At 41.6% G+C, this 16,160-nt stretch overlaps 1 protein-coding gene across 1 annotated transcript in view; it reads right to left on the minus strand.

Moving 5' to 3' along the window:
* Nucleotides 1-299: 299 nt before the first annotated feature.
* crk (v-crk avian sarcoma virus CT10 oncogene homolog) overlaps nt 300-16,160 on the minus strand; it is a 49,376-nt gene continuing 33,515 nt past the window's right edge. Inside the window, exon 2 of the mRNA XM_048556757.2 lies at nt 300-8,300. Within this exon, the coding sequence (XP_048412714.1) occupies nt 8,163-8,300 (138 nt within the window). The 3' untranslated portion in view covers nt 300-8,162. The remainder of the gene's footprint in view (nt 8,301-16,160) is intronic.

Here is a 16,160-nt window from a genome sequence, read left to right on the forward strand (position 1 = left end):
TTGGTCAGGACATGGTAGGGGATAATAATCCTGCACTTTGAAGTCTATTTGGGATCTTTTACACTAACCTGGAAAAAGCAGGATCTGCTCGCCATCCCATCTGCAAAAGTTTGGTATTGTGGCCTGCAAATGCTCCTTTGCATAAGACTGGAGTATTATCAGTTTGGTACTTCAGGAAGTTACCCATTACAGAACACAGAACTCATCCAAACTGTACTTGAAACAACAGAGCTGGAAGCATATGGACAAAGTCTTTCAAGTGCAATGAAATGTGAATAATTTCTCCTGAAAACAAGCAGTCATTTCTCAAGTGATTTTATTCGCTAAGTATAATAAACATACAATACAGTACATGCTACAGAAAATAAAGCTGGATTTTAATTGTCATGGAGGATATAGTGTTGTAGATGACACCTTTTCATATTAACACAATGAATTAATATCTCCACAGTAACAACCCAGAATTACCCCAAACTGATTAACAAGGGTACAAGTACAGATACAAAAATAAGAATTTTAAAACATTGATTGACATTTACTGAGGGAGAGCAGTATTAAACAGTGGGTATGGATTCAGCTTTCCCCATTTAATATATCGGAAAAAGAAGGGCTAAACCAGTCAGAAATCAAACTCTTTCCCCAGAAAATATCCAGAGCCCCCCACTTTCAATCTCTGCCTTTGAGAAGAAACGTCACAAACTGTGTTGCTTTTCTTCCTGCATCCCGTAACCACTCACCAAGTCACACTTGGATGGATGGTCTAGGCCCAGGACCAGTCAGAACCCCAACACACGGGTCAGTCCTGAACACAACAGGACAGAGAATCAAGGCCTACTTTTTCTTTTAGGAAAAAAAAAGTGTCTGGACTTTTATTCTTGCATGGGACATGGTGCTGCAGGCAAGCTCAGTATTTGTTGCTCATCCCAAGTTGTCCTTGAGCTGAGCAGCTTGCTATTTCAGAGGGCAGTTAAGAGTCAATCACACTGCTGAGAGTCCGAATCACATGGCAGCCAGACCAGGTAAGGATTCCAGATATCGTTCCCTGAAAAGGGCATAAAAATCAGTCCCTTTTAAAAGGGACATTGGGAGTGTCAGGCAACTAGACTGAGGGAAAAAAAAGGTCAAGTTACCAGGATACCACAGTGTGAAGCTGGACGAACACAGCAGGCCAAGCAGCATCTCAGGAGCAGGAAAGTTTGATGTTTCAGGTTGTGACCCTTCTTCAGAAGACCCATTTCTGAAGAAAGGTCCCAACCCGAAACGTCAAACTTTCCTGCTCAGCCTGCTGTGTTCATCCAGCTTCACACCATGTTATCTCAGATTTTCCAGTGTTGGCAGTTCCTACTATCTCCGTATCAAATTACCAGGATCTCTGGTCTGGCTTTAGTTTGGCTTGACCCATCACATTGCACTTTTCACATTACTTCAGCCCACCAGAAAAAGCCATCACTACCTACATTCATTTCAATTTTTACTCATTTTAGTACAGACAGCAGGCTGGAGTACAACTGCACATACACCGGCAACTTACCACGCTTTTTCCAAGTGTGTTAGCCAGGTATTTAAATATTTGAAATTTGAGAAATGTGGTGGAGTTTGTAATCATGAACTCATTTCAACTGCTGCAAGCATCCAATCTCACCAAGATAACAAACGTCTTCAGGAACAGAAAAGTTAGTTGCCTTTGCTCAAGACATCTGCATCCTCAAGTCCTCAAATTGACGGGTTACAACCACTTGGTCAAACTTCAAAATGAAAGATTACAGTGTAACTAAGATGAATGCTTCTCCATCCATACATCCTTTATAAATTGGTATATAGTCTATTAGACCAAAAAAACTGTTCAAATCCTGTCTCCCAACCTCCCTCCAAAAACAAAACAATTTCATGACATGGGGCTACAGTTAATCTCTGGGGAGGTGTTTCAAAAGGATGACCTGACTATTATATTGAATATCTAGGGAATCTCCAATTCACACAGCAGCCAAGCCTCTGCTTAATTTTCATATGTAAATGATTTTAAAAAAATCAGTGAAGAATTCTATTCTGTTCCAATCAGTTGCCCTGAAACCTTATTACATCAAACTGTTATAGGCAAGACAGTTTCAGCTTATCTGCCAGGAGCAAGATCTTGCATGTACAAAATTCTGAAATATTCCCCTTGCATGTCTTTGCCAAGTGACCTGAAGCCACACGTTGCTGCAACACAGAGACAGAGACAGTCAGTCTTTGTTGTTGCAGAATTTGCTCCAACTCCCTCATACTTGAAAATGCAGATCATTTGGTTTGAATTCATTTACAGTGCCCAGCCACCATACACGATCCTTGGGAGCCTTGGTACTCTATGCAAAGACATTTGCTTTATTTGGGGGAGGGGGGGGGTTGGACGCAATGGTGCACAGGATCAACTACATATCACTTAACATCCTTGTTGAAACTTCAATTGTTGTGCAATCAGGAACTTTCAAATAAATACAGAAAATGGTGGGAGAAGCTCAACATTTCCAGCAGCTTCTATTGAAAGATAATGTTTCAGATCTGTACCCTTTAACCAAAACGTTCTGATATAAAGTCTCAGACCTGAAACTTTGACTCGTTTCGCTCTATGCGCACACTGATTGGCCTAAAACCTACCCAGAATTTTTTTCTTGGATTTCTGATTTCCAGCATTTGCAGTATTCTGCTTCCAGTTAGCAGAACTACAGTTTTATTTCTTCATCCACAGCATGGTAGGGCAGATCTTTCAACTGGCAGCCATAGCTCATTTCCCAGTGAATAAACCAGTCTCATCAGGACATATGAATCCAGTGGAATGAATGACAGAATAGATTGGTTGGGATAAAATGTATTGTTATGTCCATGCAAAAGAGCCAATTCTATTAAAATTGAGCATCAGCTTATCACAGTGAGTCTGTGCACGAGGGTTCAATTCTTAAAAAGTGTGATCAAATTAGATTTGTTCTGAAGACAAAGGACTGCTACCACACATACTGGGGAGGAAGAGTGTTAATGCCACCCAACCCAAAGCATCAACTCATGTTTTCTTCACAGATGTCATGTCATTTGACTTATGCAAATCCAGCCTTTTGTTAAAGGCAAAGAACAGTGAATTTTATCATTCCAATAGCAAATGGGAGGAACCTGCATATGCAATCTCCAGACATTTCAGGTCCACTGGACTCAGTTACACTTTGACTCTGCCAACTTGCAGTACAACTGTTCCAATAGGGTCATGTTACTGCATAGTCTCAAGTAAATTAGCCTGAGCAATGACTGCTAACACTGATTCGCTCAAGTATATAACAACACAAAGTGCTTTCTTCGACATCCCTCTCTACAGCGAGCTAGTCTGAGGCTTTTGCAACTAGGAAGGGGTTTAATATCAAATCTTCAGGGACTGACTGATGAGAACTGTTTATAAAAAAGATGTTTACTACCAATAACGAGCATGTAGTCTGATGCACAGAAACAGTTAATACTGCACTTACAATAGTACTGCTTACTGTTAGCACCAGTGAGATTTAGAAGATATTCCACTGCTAGAAAATAAACACTCTTGTAGCCACTAGTTGGTTATTTCAAGATTTAAAGTATCAAGTTCCATTGCTGCTAAAGTCACATGTACTGGCTGACAAAAAAATGAGTTAACAATGAACAGCTGTCCCATTTTCCAAACATTGTTTGCAGTGGTGACAACATGAGACAGGATAAATCCAAAAACTTTTACAAGCCCATAATTCACTTTTAAACACTAGACTGACACAAAAGTGCAGATTTTCTTAAATACTATATAACAGCTAAACTAATTAAAAGTTTAGGATACAAACAGATTAATGGATGGGCAGGTGCAGTGTAGTGCAGAGATAAAATATCTCAGCTTCCCATACCCCACATCAATAAAACGGAGGCAGATAGTGGTCTAGAGTTGTCTAATTCACTTGCCACATCTGGCAAATTGGCCACAGACATGTGGCAAATTAAGTTCATTAGGTGAGAAGGAGCTTAACAAGATAACGCGAGAATCCTGCAGCAGCCCACTGCACCAGAGGACAGGGTTTCAGATTATGTTTGACAATCTGAGGCCAACTAAGTAGTAAACAGAAAATCCTGACCATTAAAAAAAGCCTAAATGTGATAGACACTATGGCAGCAAAGCCAGCACTGGAAGAAATGGAAAATGCGCTGAAATATCTCCATTGCTACACAACTGGATGGGTTGTGTAGTGACTAGTTGCTGCTACTATTCTTTGATAGCTGCCCCAGTACAAAGCAAAGCACTATTGTTATCCTTTAGTCCTGAATTTAAAGAAAATTGTTGGATAATCCTGAATATAGATTCTTTGTTCCAAGAAAAGAAAGGATCAGCCCACAGACAGTTAAACCAGCAGCTGGTTTAACACAACAGCCAGCAACTTCAACTGTTAAAATGGATTGGGTTAATTGGACTCAGTAAAATCACAAAGATATTTTAAAAGGCACTATTAGGGTAATAGCAACTAGTGTGAAGAGCAGCTTAGTACATCAAGTTCACACCTTCATTAATCTCAGGATCATTCTGAACATCTTCCCTCTGGCCCCAGAAGGACCCATGACAAGTAGCAGGAAATTGTGCTGGGCTTAACAAGTAACTGGGCAAGTGAAGGGATGGAGAGTGTCAGCGACTACACAGAGGCAATATGTTTTATAAAACTGAAATCCAGGTGTCTGTGCTACTTCTTTGCCCCAAAAGTACATTAAAGGACAAGGAAGGTTAGAAAAGGTTATTGGAATTGAGGCTCCAATGGTTTGGCAACTTTTTATAGTGGGTTCAGCAGGTCCCATCCCACTTGTGCTAGTTATTGTACACATGCACAGTTCAGTACAGAACTGAGTTTTAGTGATTCAGAAGCAGCACAGAAGATGATTGGTTTAAAGAGATTGCTGTACGAATAGCGCCTATAATAGGACTGGATAAAAAAAACTTCAATTGGCACAAAAATTGCTGAATGGCAACTGAAGCAATGTCATAGCAAACAGAGTGGCACAGAAAAAACTGCATCAAGCTCAGAGACCCAGCTCAAGAGATCATCACCTCCCATCACACAGACAAAGCTTCAACATCCTTACTCAACTATCAAATGCTATATACTATTCACACTAGTGTTGCGAGACAAATACATTAATTTGGAGCGAAAGCTTAATCATGACATGATTGAGATTGTGCCAAAAGACCATGACCAATTAATACACATTAAAATACTGATTGGCACAGATCCATTATTACAGCTGGGATGAGCAGAGCAACCATCAGGAATCAAAGTCCACATTAATCAACAGTGTTGAGCAAAGAGTTATTTATTCATGAGGCAAGAAGCCAATAAAAGTGATTAGTGTTTGGCTCTACATCCATTGGTGTAAGGTTTTATCCAGAAATTCTCCTTTGCTTCAGCAGCAAATGCGATCTTTGTTGTTCCCTGATGGCCAACTTTACTCCAACAGGTGCATACTACTCCTCCTGTTCCGCTGTCCATTGATTTTTAAAACAGCATAACAAGTTATTTTAGGAACATTAGGAAGTCACTACACTTGTTAAGCACCAACTGACTTCAATTTCAACAATGTCTCAAGGACTTCAGAAAGGGTCATTTTATAAATTGGTATTCAGCTTTCCTTTATATTCCAGAGTGCATACAGAGGTTAGAGAACTTGAAGAATAGCAAGATGTCATCCAGCCACCCCCTCAACACAAGTTTATGTCAGTCTTTCGTATAAAAGGGGTTTTAAAATAAAAATCCAAATCAAATACATTTTGTGGGCAATACGATAAACATTCGTTACATCAGTTAAAAATCAGTGCCACCCTTTTTGTAGCTCTAATTTTTCTGACTAATGCTTTAAGCTTTGTTACAGATCTGTATGGCTTCTGGAAATGAAGAAACTGAAATTTCTCAACACCACTGAGTCCAAGTGATGGGATGTGAGGCAAAAAATTAATAGTAGACATGAGATACAATATATGTTAAATTCTTGTTCAACTTCTCATTGGTAATCTCCACAGGTAGCTTGAATTAAATTTAACTCCTAGCACAATTGACAAAGACATAGGTAAACTACAGCTGCAAACAGAATCAAAACATCTTCAAGGATAGCAGAGATCCAATTGCTTCAAGGATACCAGAAGGATAGGATTTAAAATAGCAATAACTGAAATTAGATTTTTAAAAAATTGGTTGCTAGCCAGATGCTATTGAAATGGATGGTGTCTCCCACCCCTTCAATTAACACGAAGCCTTTCAGAGGGGTCCCAACTCTGAAAGCAGCCAATCCTGATCCCACCCACACACTATTTCTCCATGGTACATTCTATAAGCCACTGAAACATCCATGTCCTGATGTTGTTACAGTTCTATGTCACAGAGGAAAAAGAAAGAGGAAAAAAAATTATTACACAATCTGAAATTAAAACAAGAGAATTTAAAGTCAGATAAAAAAAAATCATTTGAGAACTGCACTCACGGAAAACAAATGCTTTGGAAATTAGAGCACAAAACTGCTAAAATGATATTTGACTATGCTGTATGTTAACCTAACATCAGTAAGACATTAAATACCCAGTCAGTTCAGACGAATGCTCAGTATTTAGCTTTTCTTTATATCTTCCTGTACTATCATGATGTACTATCATGTAGAAATTGTACTTGTTTCAGAAGAGTAATGTAATTTTATTCACACCAAGGATGGGAAGACAAGGCATTTGGATCCCAAACAGTTCTAAGTTATAGATCTGGAAAGCACTTTCATCATTCAAAAACTGTCCTGCAACGTCAATGTTCAAGTGTATCTAAACATCAGGCACATATCCAGCAAGGAGCTCAAGCACAAACTTGAAATTCACTGCTCTTGGTGGACAGTTTCTACATTATTATTTGTAGAAAACTCATGGCTGAAAAACTTGTTGACCCTCTCCACATTTAGCGTTATCTGCTGTACTTAGTGTTTCATTTTGCTGCTCTCCCAGACATGACAGCACTTAAAATGTGTTTACATTTCTTATAAAGAAGTGACAATTTCAGAATTTAATTTTTGTCAAATTGAGGTCTGGGCGAAGGCTGCAACTGGAGAAAGTAGCATTTCATTTGACATTAGACTTGGCCTCATGGTGAGCCTGTAAAAGCACCATTTCTGTGATTTGAGTTCTCCAAAACAAAAGACGACTAGAGTTGTTTTCATGCATTGTACAGCTGTAGTCTGGACAGGTCAGTGGCCCAGACAAATGTAGTGTCTTAACATGTGTTAAAATTGTAGAACATATTCATTTGCTTATTAAAGTACCTGAAATCATCCAAAATTAGCAAGATATTCTCCCAATCAGTAGTGTTTAGTATGTACAATAAACGGTAAAGATAACGTGTGAGGACATGTAACAAACAGGATGATTAAACTTGAGCCCCTCTAAGGCTGTTGATGGGGAACTGTTTCACTGCAGCAGTCCCCAACGCAAAATGGGCATTTGTCCTGTATAGCATTAGCAGGCTGTTCAACCTCAGACAGCATCACAGTAGACGTGAATCCTGTCCCTGTTCAAGTCCACATATGCTACTTGGATCAGGGTAACAGGATAATAAGCTCTCTTTACACCTAATCCTCTGGTTCAGGGCTATTATAGAATCTCTGCTAACTCAATGCAGAACAAGGATGCAACCAGACAGCCTCTGGTCTGAACAGTTTGGTACTGCAAAAATAAAAAGGGGTTTTATTATTCACTTGGCCACTGAGGAGCATTGTTTTTGAACATATTCTCACACATCCACCTACACTAACCAATCAATACTTGTGTGTACATCAATTAGTGTCAACTAGAGTGAGGCCAGCTCTCTAACTGGCTGCTCTGGGGCAGGAGAGATACCAAGAAAGCTGTACAGCACATTGTGTGCCATAAACACAAGTACTGATGAACAAAATTATTAAGTCAGATGTGAAGTGACATTAAAGCATATACCAGCACAGTTCTTCATCAGGATCCGCAGGCTGCAGACTCAGAGCATTTCAGTTGAGCCAGGTGTGATCTTACTGGGTTACTGTAAACGTCAGAAGGGCCAAAGTCATCAGGGGAGAAAAATGAACTAGAGAAAAACTTGTTCCCATTTGTAACTCAAATCATTGTTTTTAAAAAATAAACGCACTCAGCTTAGGTCCTCCTCAGGGTTCTGTTGATCCAGGAGTCGAACATGGGTGAAAGGGAAGTGACCGTGTTTACCATTGCACTCTCCTTCCCATTGGCCATTCACATTGATCTTGGTCACCTTCACTAAGTCACCAACCTACAGAGAGAAACAAAACAGGGTCACAACACAAGACAATATTTACGTGGCTTTGACACAAAATGGTGCAATACAACAAGTCCATAGACGACTGAATGTGTATTAGCCTTATCCCAAGAATCTTCAAACACAGATGCTATATCCATCAACAAGTCAGTGACTTCTAGGAGGTCTCACAGTAAAGTCATCATGGGGAAGAACCGAAAGAAGCATGCCTGTCAGACATGGTCTCAACAAGTGTGCTTTCACATCCTGTTAATCAGCAATAAGAGGTGGGGTGATATGGTGCTCCCCAAACCCTCACTATTCAGCTGTGATTGACAATTCCTATGGGTATTTTAACATTCTAGATTGCCTGCTTTTTCCTGAGCAGAGTTGCAGTCCCACATCCTAATATCCATCAAAACTGCCAACATTCAACTTTAATATTAATGGAATGTGCAACACATATAACCAGTCCTGCAGCGATGCCACAGCCACCACTGGCATTGCCAAACACTGATCAGTTTTGGAAATGTTTCTTGGAAAAGGACAGCCAAGACTATCGCTACAAACTGCAGGCAAACATCTTTATTTTACTTAGGTACCATAAGATCACAAAATACAGCAGCAGAATTACAGCATTTAGCCCCCTGGGTCTGTTCTGCCATTTCATCACAGCTGATAGTTCTCAAATCCATTCTCTTGCCTTCTCCCCTTGAACCCCTTAAGCAAGATCCTATCTTATCTAAAATACACTCAATGCCTCAACAGTCCTCTACAGTAATCAGTTCCACAGAATCACTATCCTCTATCTGAAGAAATTCCTCATCTCAGTTTTAAATGGGCAATCTATTCACCCAGAGGCTGTATCCCCCAGTTAGAGTTTCTCGAATGGAAACATCTTCTCCATGCCCACTCTATCCAGGCTTCTCATTATCCTGCAAATGCAGTCCGGCCAGCGCCTTATACAAGTGATGTTGTATATCTCTGCATTTGTATTCTAGCCCTCTTGAAAAGAAAGCTAACATTGCATTTGTCTTAACTGCCAGATGAACTTGCATATTAACCTGGAGAATCTTGAACTAGAACTCCCAAGTTCTAGTCCAAGTGCCTTTGTGCTTCAGATTTCCAAAGTCTTTCCCCTTTAGAAAACAAAGATTAGTTGAGGTTTTTAAGATTTACAAGAATGGTTTACACCAAATCTAGGGAAATCTGAAATCGACTTGAATCAACAGCAAAACAAAGCGGTTTTGTAATTTGCACGAGATACCAAATGTAACTTGCCCCACAGTCCAGCAGGTATATGGGCCTGTGCTACACAGTTCATGGTCCAAGTTTTGATTCCCAGCCTACAGCAAGTTTCCTAAACCGCAGCCAGGTTGACGCAACAAAAGCCTTTACGTTTGGCGTCTACACCAGTTATTTGAAGGGAGAAAAATGATTGTTGCTAGAATTCCATTTAATCACTCCCTGGAAGAGAATAAGCATGCGAATGTCAGGAGGCGACAAGCTTAAATGCCACTATCACTGACACAGAACACTGCTTACATCATGGATGCCACTCCAGCCTCAAGCACAAAATAATTGATGATGCCTCAGAAAACTCAACAGGTGAATGAGCACTTGGAAAAAGGTGCCCAACAGATGTTGGCATTCCTGCAAATACTACCCATTTTCACAAGAAAAATGAAATACATTCAAAGTGAGAAAGGTACACTTTAGTCAGAGCTATTGGAACCAATGAACTGAATTCAGCAATCTCCACATCTAACAATCCGAGTAAGCAGAACTCAAAAGAACCTAATACACAGCAAGATAATGAAATGTGAGGCTGGATGAACACAGCAGGCCCAGCAGCATCTCAGGAGCACAAAAGCTTTTGTGCTCCTGAGATGCTCCTGGGCCTGCTGTGTTCATCCAGCCTCATTTCATTATCTTGGATTCTCCAGCATCTGCAGTTCCCATTATCACTAATACAGAGCAAACTTACCTCACAACATTCTTTCAAACAAACAAAGTCACTCATTTGAAATGTGACAGGTTCAGACTGATAAATCACCTGCCTATTACTATGCCCTTACACACTCTGGGAAGTGCTGAATCTTATCAGCCACAACTATGTAAAGGGATGAGTCATTCTACAAACAAGGGAGCATCACAGAAACACCCTGCTGATTTGAACAAAGTTGAGAAAGTTGGAACATTGGAGCAAAGATGGAGGAGGAAGTTCAGGAACATTTTGTTCAAGAATACCCCTATCACACAAGGAAACAAATATTGACCAAGATTACACTTTTCATCCCATAGTAATCACAAGAGCTCCCTACCCCTTGACGCTAATTTGTTTCAACGTCCCAATTCCATGAGGTGACAACTGTCCAGGAGATCTATCATGCAGATAATCTTCAGTCTGAAGTGGACACCCATGTTACATTCAGATGTGATAAAAATGTGGTGATGTATATATAGAAATATGTACTTATATTAATATAATTGAAAGTGTGGATTTTAAACTAGTATAACCCCTCCACAAAAAATAACCAAGGTCAGAATCCTTTCCAATGCAGTGACCTCAGTGTGTGTCAGACATCATGTGACTTCATTTAACACTCCATTGGCACTTGAAGATTGTTATAATCTCCAGGGTGTAAACATTGAAGGCATTAGATTGATTCCAAACCAAAGGCAATTAAGGATTGATTTTAGTGTAGAAATCCCCAAGATTGAAAGCTTTATGGGCACTTTCATAAGAGACTGGATTTGGATCAGAGGCTAATATCGTGAGAAAGTATGTGTCAGTTCAGGGAAGACTCAGTCGCCTTTGTGTGTGAGATTAGTGTGTGAAACCTTCAGACCAAGAGAGTGATGAGAAATTGGCAGGCTATTGAAAGACTGAAAAAGCCTACTTCTTCAGTTTTTGAAGTATTCATTTAAGTCGTCTTCACAGTTCACAGGACAGACTGGGGAGCTGCAGTCAAATAAAACCTAAAGAATTGACACAAAAGAGAAATACATCAAGATTTCAGTTATTGGAAAATGGTAGTGCTGGACAATATTGGTATATGGTTTTGTGCAGTAACCTAGATATTGTCACATTTGAACATGGACCTCTTCAGTATCTGAGTCATCGCGAATGGTGCTGAACACGATGCAATCATCTCCACATCTCCATTCTGACCTTATGATGGAAAGAAGGTCATTCATGAAGCAGCTGAAGATGGTTGGGCGTAGGGTACTATTCTGAGGAATTCCTGCAGAGACCTTACGAAGTCAAGATGACTGAGTAACAACCATAATCATCTTCCTTCGTGGAAGAGGAAGCTCAATGCAGAGAAGTGCTCGGTGATGCATTTAGTAGGAAGAACATTGGAAAACAATATATAGTAGCAGGTCCAATTTAAAAGGGGTTACAGGACCTTGAGGCATACGTGCAAAGATCATTAAAGAGGCAGCAGCTAAGGGGAGATCTGATCAATGGTTTCAAAATGATGAGTGGGGCTGGACAGAATAGGATACAAATTTGTCATGTCTACTTCTACATGATGAAGTGAAAAGTTTTAGAAGTCACCCCACCATGGCACCTACATCAATGACGTAAGTCATACATAATAAAAAAAAAACAAAATAAAATTGAGACTAAGTTCATTAGTTCAGTTCACAACTCCTGGGCTCAGGGAAAGCCAACTTAGGAATGATAAAATACCCTGAAGGCACAGCTGGGACAAGACTGACACACTGGGCTGCTAATACTAGACCGGAGGTCTCTAACGAAGACGCCTGCCTGTCTTGGGCGAGACTGCCTGTTGGGTTGATGGAATACCTGGACAAGGACAAGGACAAAGACAAAGACGACCTCCACACAGGACAAGATTGCCACACTGACCCTACATCGCCTTGCTCCTCCTTCAGGGACTCTAGCCGAGCTACGGACCTGGAGCCTAGGCCTAGTCCTAGTCAGCAAGTCCAGGTCAGAGTGTCAGTCCAGACCAGTTCCTCACTCGCTGGGAGACCGAGCTGGGTCTGGTTTGTTCTGATGTTGCTGCTGCTGCCAGAGGCCTCCTCCTTCATCTGCCACTTTCCAGGCTTAAAAAGGGTTCTGGAATAAATAGGGACAGCGGGGGAGGCGGACCGAAGATGGAGAGAAAAGATGATAGGTGGAGAGGAGAGTATAGGTGGGGACGTGATAGGTCAGTCCAGGGAAGACAGACAGGTCAAGGAGGTGGGATGAGGTAATTAGGTAGGAAATGGAGGTGCGGCTTGGGTTGGGAAGAAGAGATGGGTGAAAGGGATGGGTGAGAGGAAGAACAGGTTAAGGAGGCAGAGACAGGCTGGGCTGGTTTTGGGATGCAGTTGGGGAAGGGGAGATTTTGAAGCTGGTGAAGTCCACATTGATACCATTGGGCTGCAGGGTTCCCAAGCGGAATGTATGAGTTGCTGTTCCTGCAACCTTCGGGTGGTATCGTTGTGGCACTGCAGGAGGCCCATGATGGACATGTCATCTAAAGAATAGGAGGGGGAGTTGAAATGGTTCACGACTGGAAGATGCAGTTGTTTATTGCGAATTGAGCAGAGGTGTTCTGCAAAGTAGTCCCCAAGCCTCTGCTTGGTTTCCCCAATGTAGAGGAAGCCACACTGGGCACAATGGATACAGTATACCACATTGGCAGATGTGCAGGTGAACCTCTGCTTAATATGGAAAGTCATCTTGGGGCCTGGGATGGGCGTAAGGGAGGTGGTGTGGGGGCAAGTGTAGCACTTCCTGCGGTTGCAGGGGAAGGTGCCGGGTGTGGTGGGGTTGGAGGGCACTGTGGAGCGAACAAGGGAGTCACGGAGAGAGAGGTCTCTCCGGAAAGCAGACAAGGGTGGGGATGGAAAAAATGTCTCGGGGTGGTGGGGTCGGATCGTAGATGGCGGAAGTGTCGGAGGATGATGCGTTGTATCCGGGGGGAGGTTGGTGGGGTGGTGTGCAAGGACAGGGGGATCCTCTTTGGGCGGTTGTGGCAGGGGCGGGGTGTGAGGGATGTGTTGCGGGAAATGCGGGAGACGTGGTCAAGGGCGTTCTCGACCACTGTGGGGGGGGGGGAGAAGTTGCGATCCTTGAAGAACCTGGACATCTGGGATGTGTGGGAGTGGAATGCCTCATCCTGGGAGCAGATGCGGCGGAGGCGGAGGAATTAGGAATAGGGGATGGAATTTTTGCAGGAGGGTGGGTGAGAGGAGGTGTATTCTAGGTAGCTGTGGGAGTCAGTGGGCTTGAAATGGACATCAGTTTCTAGCTGGTTGCTGGAGATGGAGACAGAGGTCCAGGAAGGTGAGGGATGTGCTGGAAATGGCCCAGGTGAACTGAAGGTTGGGGTGGAAGGTGTTGGTGAAGTGGATGAACTGTTGGAGCTCCTCTGGGGAGCAAGAGGCGGCACCGATACAGTCATCAATGTAACAGAGGAAGAGGTGGGGTTTGGGGCCAGTGTAGGTGCGGAAGAGGGACTGTTCCACGTAACCTACAAAGAGGCAGGCATAGCTGGGGCCCATGGCCACCCACTTTGTCTGTAGGAAGTGGGAGGAATCAAAAGAGAAAGAAAGCTGACGAGCACTGGGCTCAGCAACCCCACCCTCCAACTCTGCTACCATAGTAGACAAGGAGAAGCTGCTCCTGCTTGTAAAAGGAACAAGAATAGGATGGCCTAGATTTCAACTGGTGTGCAAAAGAAGCAACATGTATGAGGGGGGGGGAAAAAAAACTTTTTTTTTTAAAACACAGTAATCAGCCTGGAATGTACTGCCCGAAACATTGGGAGCAGGTTCAAACGGAGGCATTCAAGAGCATATTGAGATAATTTACTTACATAGAAAGAGATTGGGCAAGAATATGGAGGAGGAAAGAGAAAAAATGATTGGCACTAGGTAAGGATGCTCACTTGGAGAGAGAGTGCAGGCACAAGGGCTGAATTGCCCTCTACATCAAACCATTGGGATTTTGCCAACTTGAGTGTGATGGAAATACTCTTCACTTGCCTAGGTAAGTGCAGTTCCAACAAGAGAAGCTTGACACCATTCAGGATAAAGCAGCCCAAGTGACTGATACCCAATCCACAAACATTGATTCCCTCCAGCACTGATGCTCAGTAGCAGAAATTCATCAAGGCTTGTCTTTCTGGTTGGTAGTGGTCGTGAGTGCTGAAGATGCTGTCAGACAAGGACAAATGAAGAATGAAAATGCTACCCTCCAAGTTTGTCCTCCAAGCCACTCAGCATTCTGATTTGCAAACATATTACTACTCCCTCCATAATCACTGGGTCAAAATCCTGGAGTTCCATCTCTAATGCTATTGTGGGTCTACCTGTACCAAATATATTACAATAGTGCATAAACTGCTCATCATCTTCAAGGGAAAGCATGGATGCATGATAGAGGCAGCCATCAATACCCATATCCCACAAGTAGATTTTGTTAAAGTTCAAAATCTTTCATTTCCATGATAAACTAAGTCTACAGCCTATGTTTCAGTATATGCCCACCACACTAATTCAAATTAAGTGATCAAGCCTGATTTCAGACTTCAATCATAGTAACATAGCTTGGACCATAACAGAGGAACAGTCAATATTGTTTGAAAACAAAAACAATGTATGGTCAATTACACTCAGAGTTTTAACTGCAAAAACAACAATTTGCACACAAAATTAAAAACATTATGCTCGACCACGAGTTGGGCATCAACTATAAGAGGGATAAATATAACTAGTAAAACAGCAGTAATGACATAAGCAAAAACATTTCTATCTTCTCACTACACAGAAACTACCCAAAAAGATTTCAGAGTTGTGACTTCAACCAGTTAGGCTACAAAATGTTCATGTGGAATAAAACCCCAGAACCAAAACAAAAGATTTAACACGGCTGTCTAACATAAGAGACAAACCAAAACAAACCCAAACAGAATGTTGGAGAAGCTCACGTCTGGCAGCATCTGTGGATGGAGTTAATGTTTTAAGTCCAGTGGGACTCCTCTTCAGAAGAAAATGCTTACATTTGAATACAGGAGCAAGAACATAAAGTTGCAGGAAAAGCTCAGCAGGTCTGGCAGCATCTGTGAAGAAAAATCAGAGTTAGAGTTTCAGATCCAGTGACCCATTTTCAGAACTGTTTAAGGAAGGGTCATCAGAGTTAATATTTCTGGTCCAGTGACCCTTCCTTAAACAGTTCTGAGGATGGGTCACTGGATTCGAAACATTAACTCTGATTTTTCTTCACAGATGCTGCCAGACCTGCTGAGCTTTTCCTGCAACTTCTGTTTTTGTTCCTGATTTACAGCATTCGCAGTTCTTTTGGCCTACATTCAAAATGATTGGTTCCAGTTTTCCTTCAAGCAGCAGGTCACAATAAGCTTGCCTAGTACAAAAAGTAAAAGAATGTGTGATATATATGGCTGTTTAACTAATTCAATACATGGCAGTTATAGTTGTTAATAACGTGCTGTAACTTTCATCAAGCATTTGATCTGATCAGGTTTCACCTGCATTAACACTTTAAACTGATCTTGTTGCTCACCTCAAAGACAAGGAAAAATGTTTAGGAAAAGCAGATAAAGAGCTCAGAAAACAAAAAAAAAGACTCCCCCCCCCCCACCTGAAATAAAACAAAGAGCTCAAACAGTAAATCTTTGTGGATTTATAAATAATGGACCTGCCAGGTTTAAATATTCCTTTCCTTAGGCAAAAGGAGAATCAGCATGGAACATGCAGAGTGGAAACTCAAAAGTTTGAGTATTTTTATTGTGGCAAACAAATATCGGCACAGAGTCAGGTTTTAAATGTTTCCACTGAGCAGAATGCACTGAAGATACTCCAAACAGAAGGACAATCGATGCAAGGTGCAAA

This window comes from Stegostoma tigrinum, chromosome 27 (genome assembly GCF_030684315.1).
Source record: "Stegostoma tigrinum isolate sSteTig4 chromosome 27, sSteTig4.hap1, whole genome shotgun sequence".
Classification (NCBI taxonomy): domain Eukaryota; kingdom Metazoa; phylum Chordata; class Chondrichthyes; order Orectolobiformes; family Stegostomatidae; genus Stegostoma; species Stegostoma tigrinum.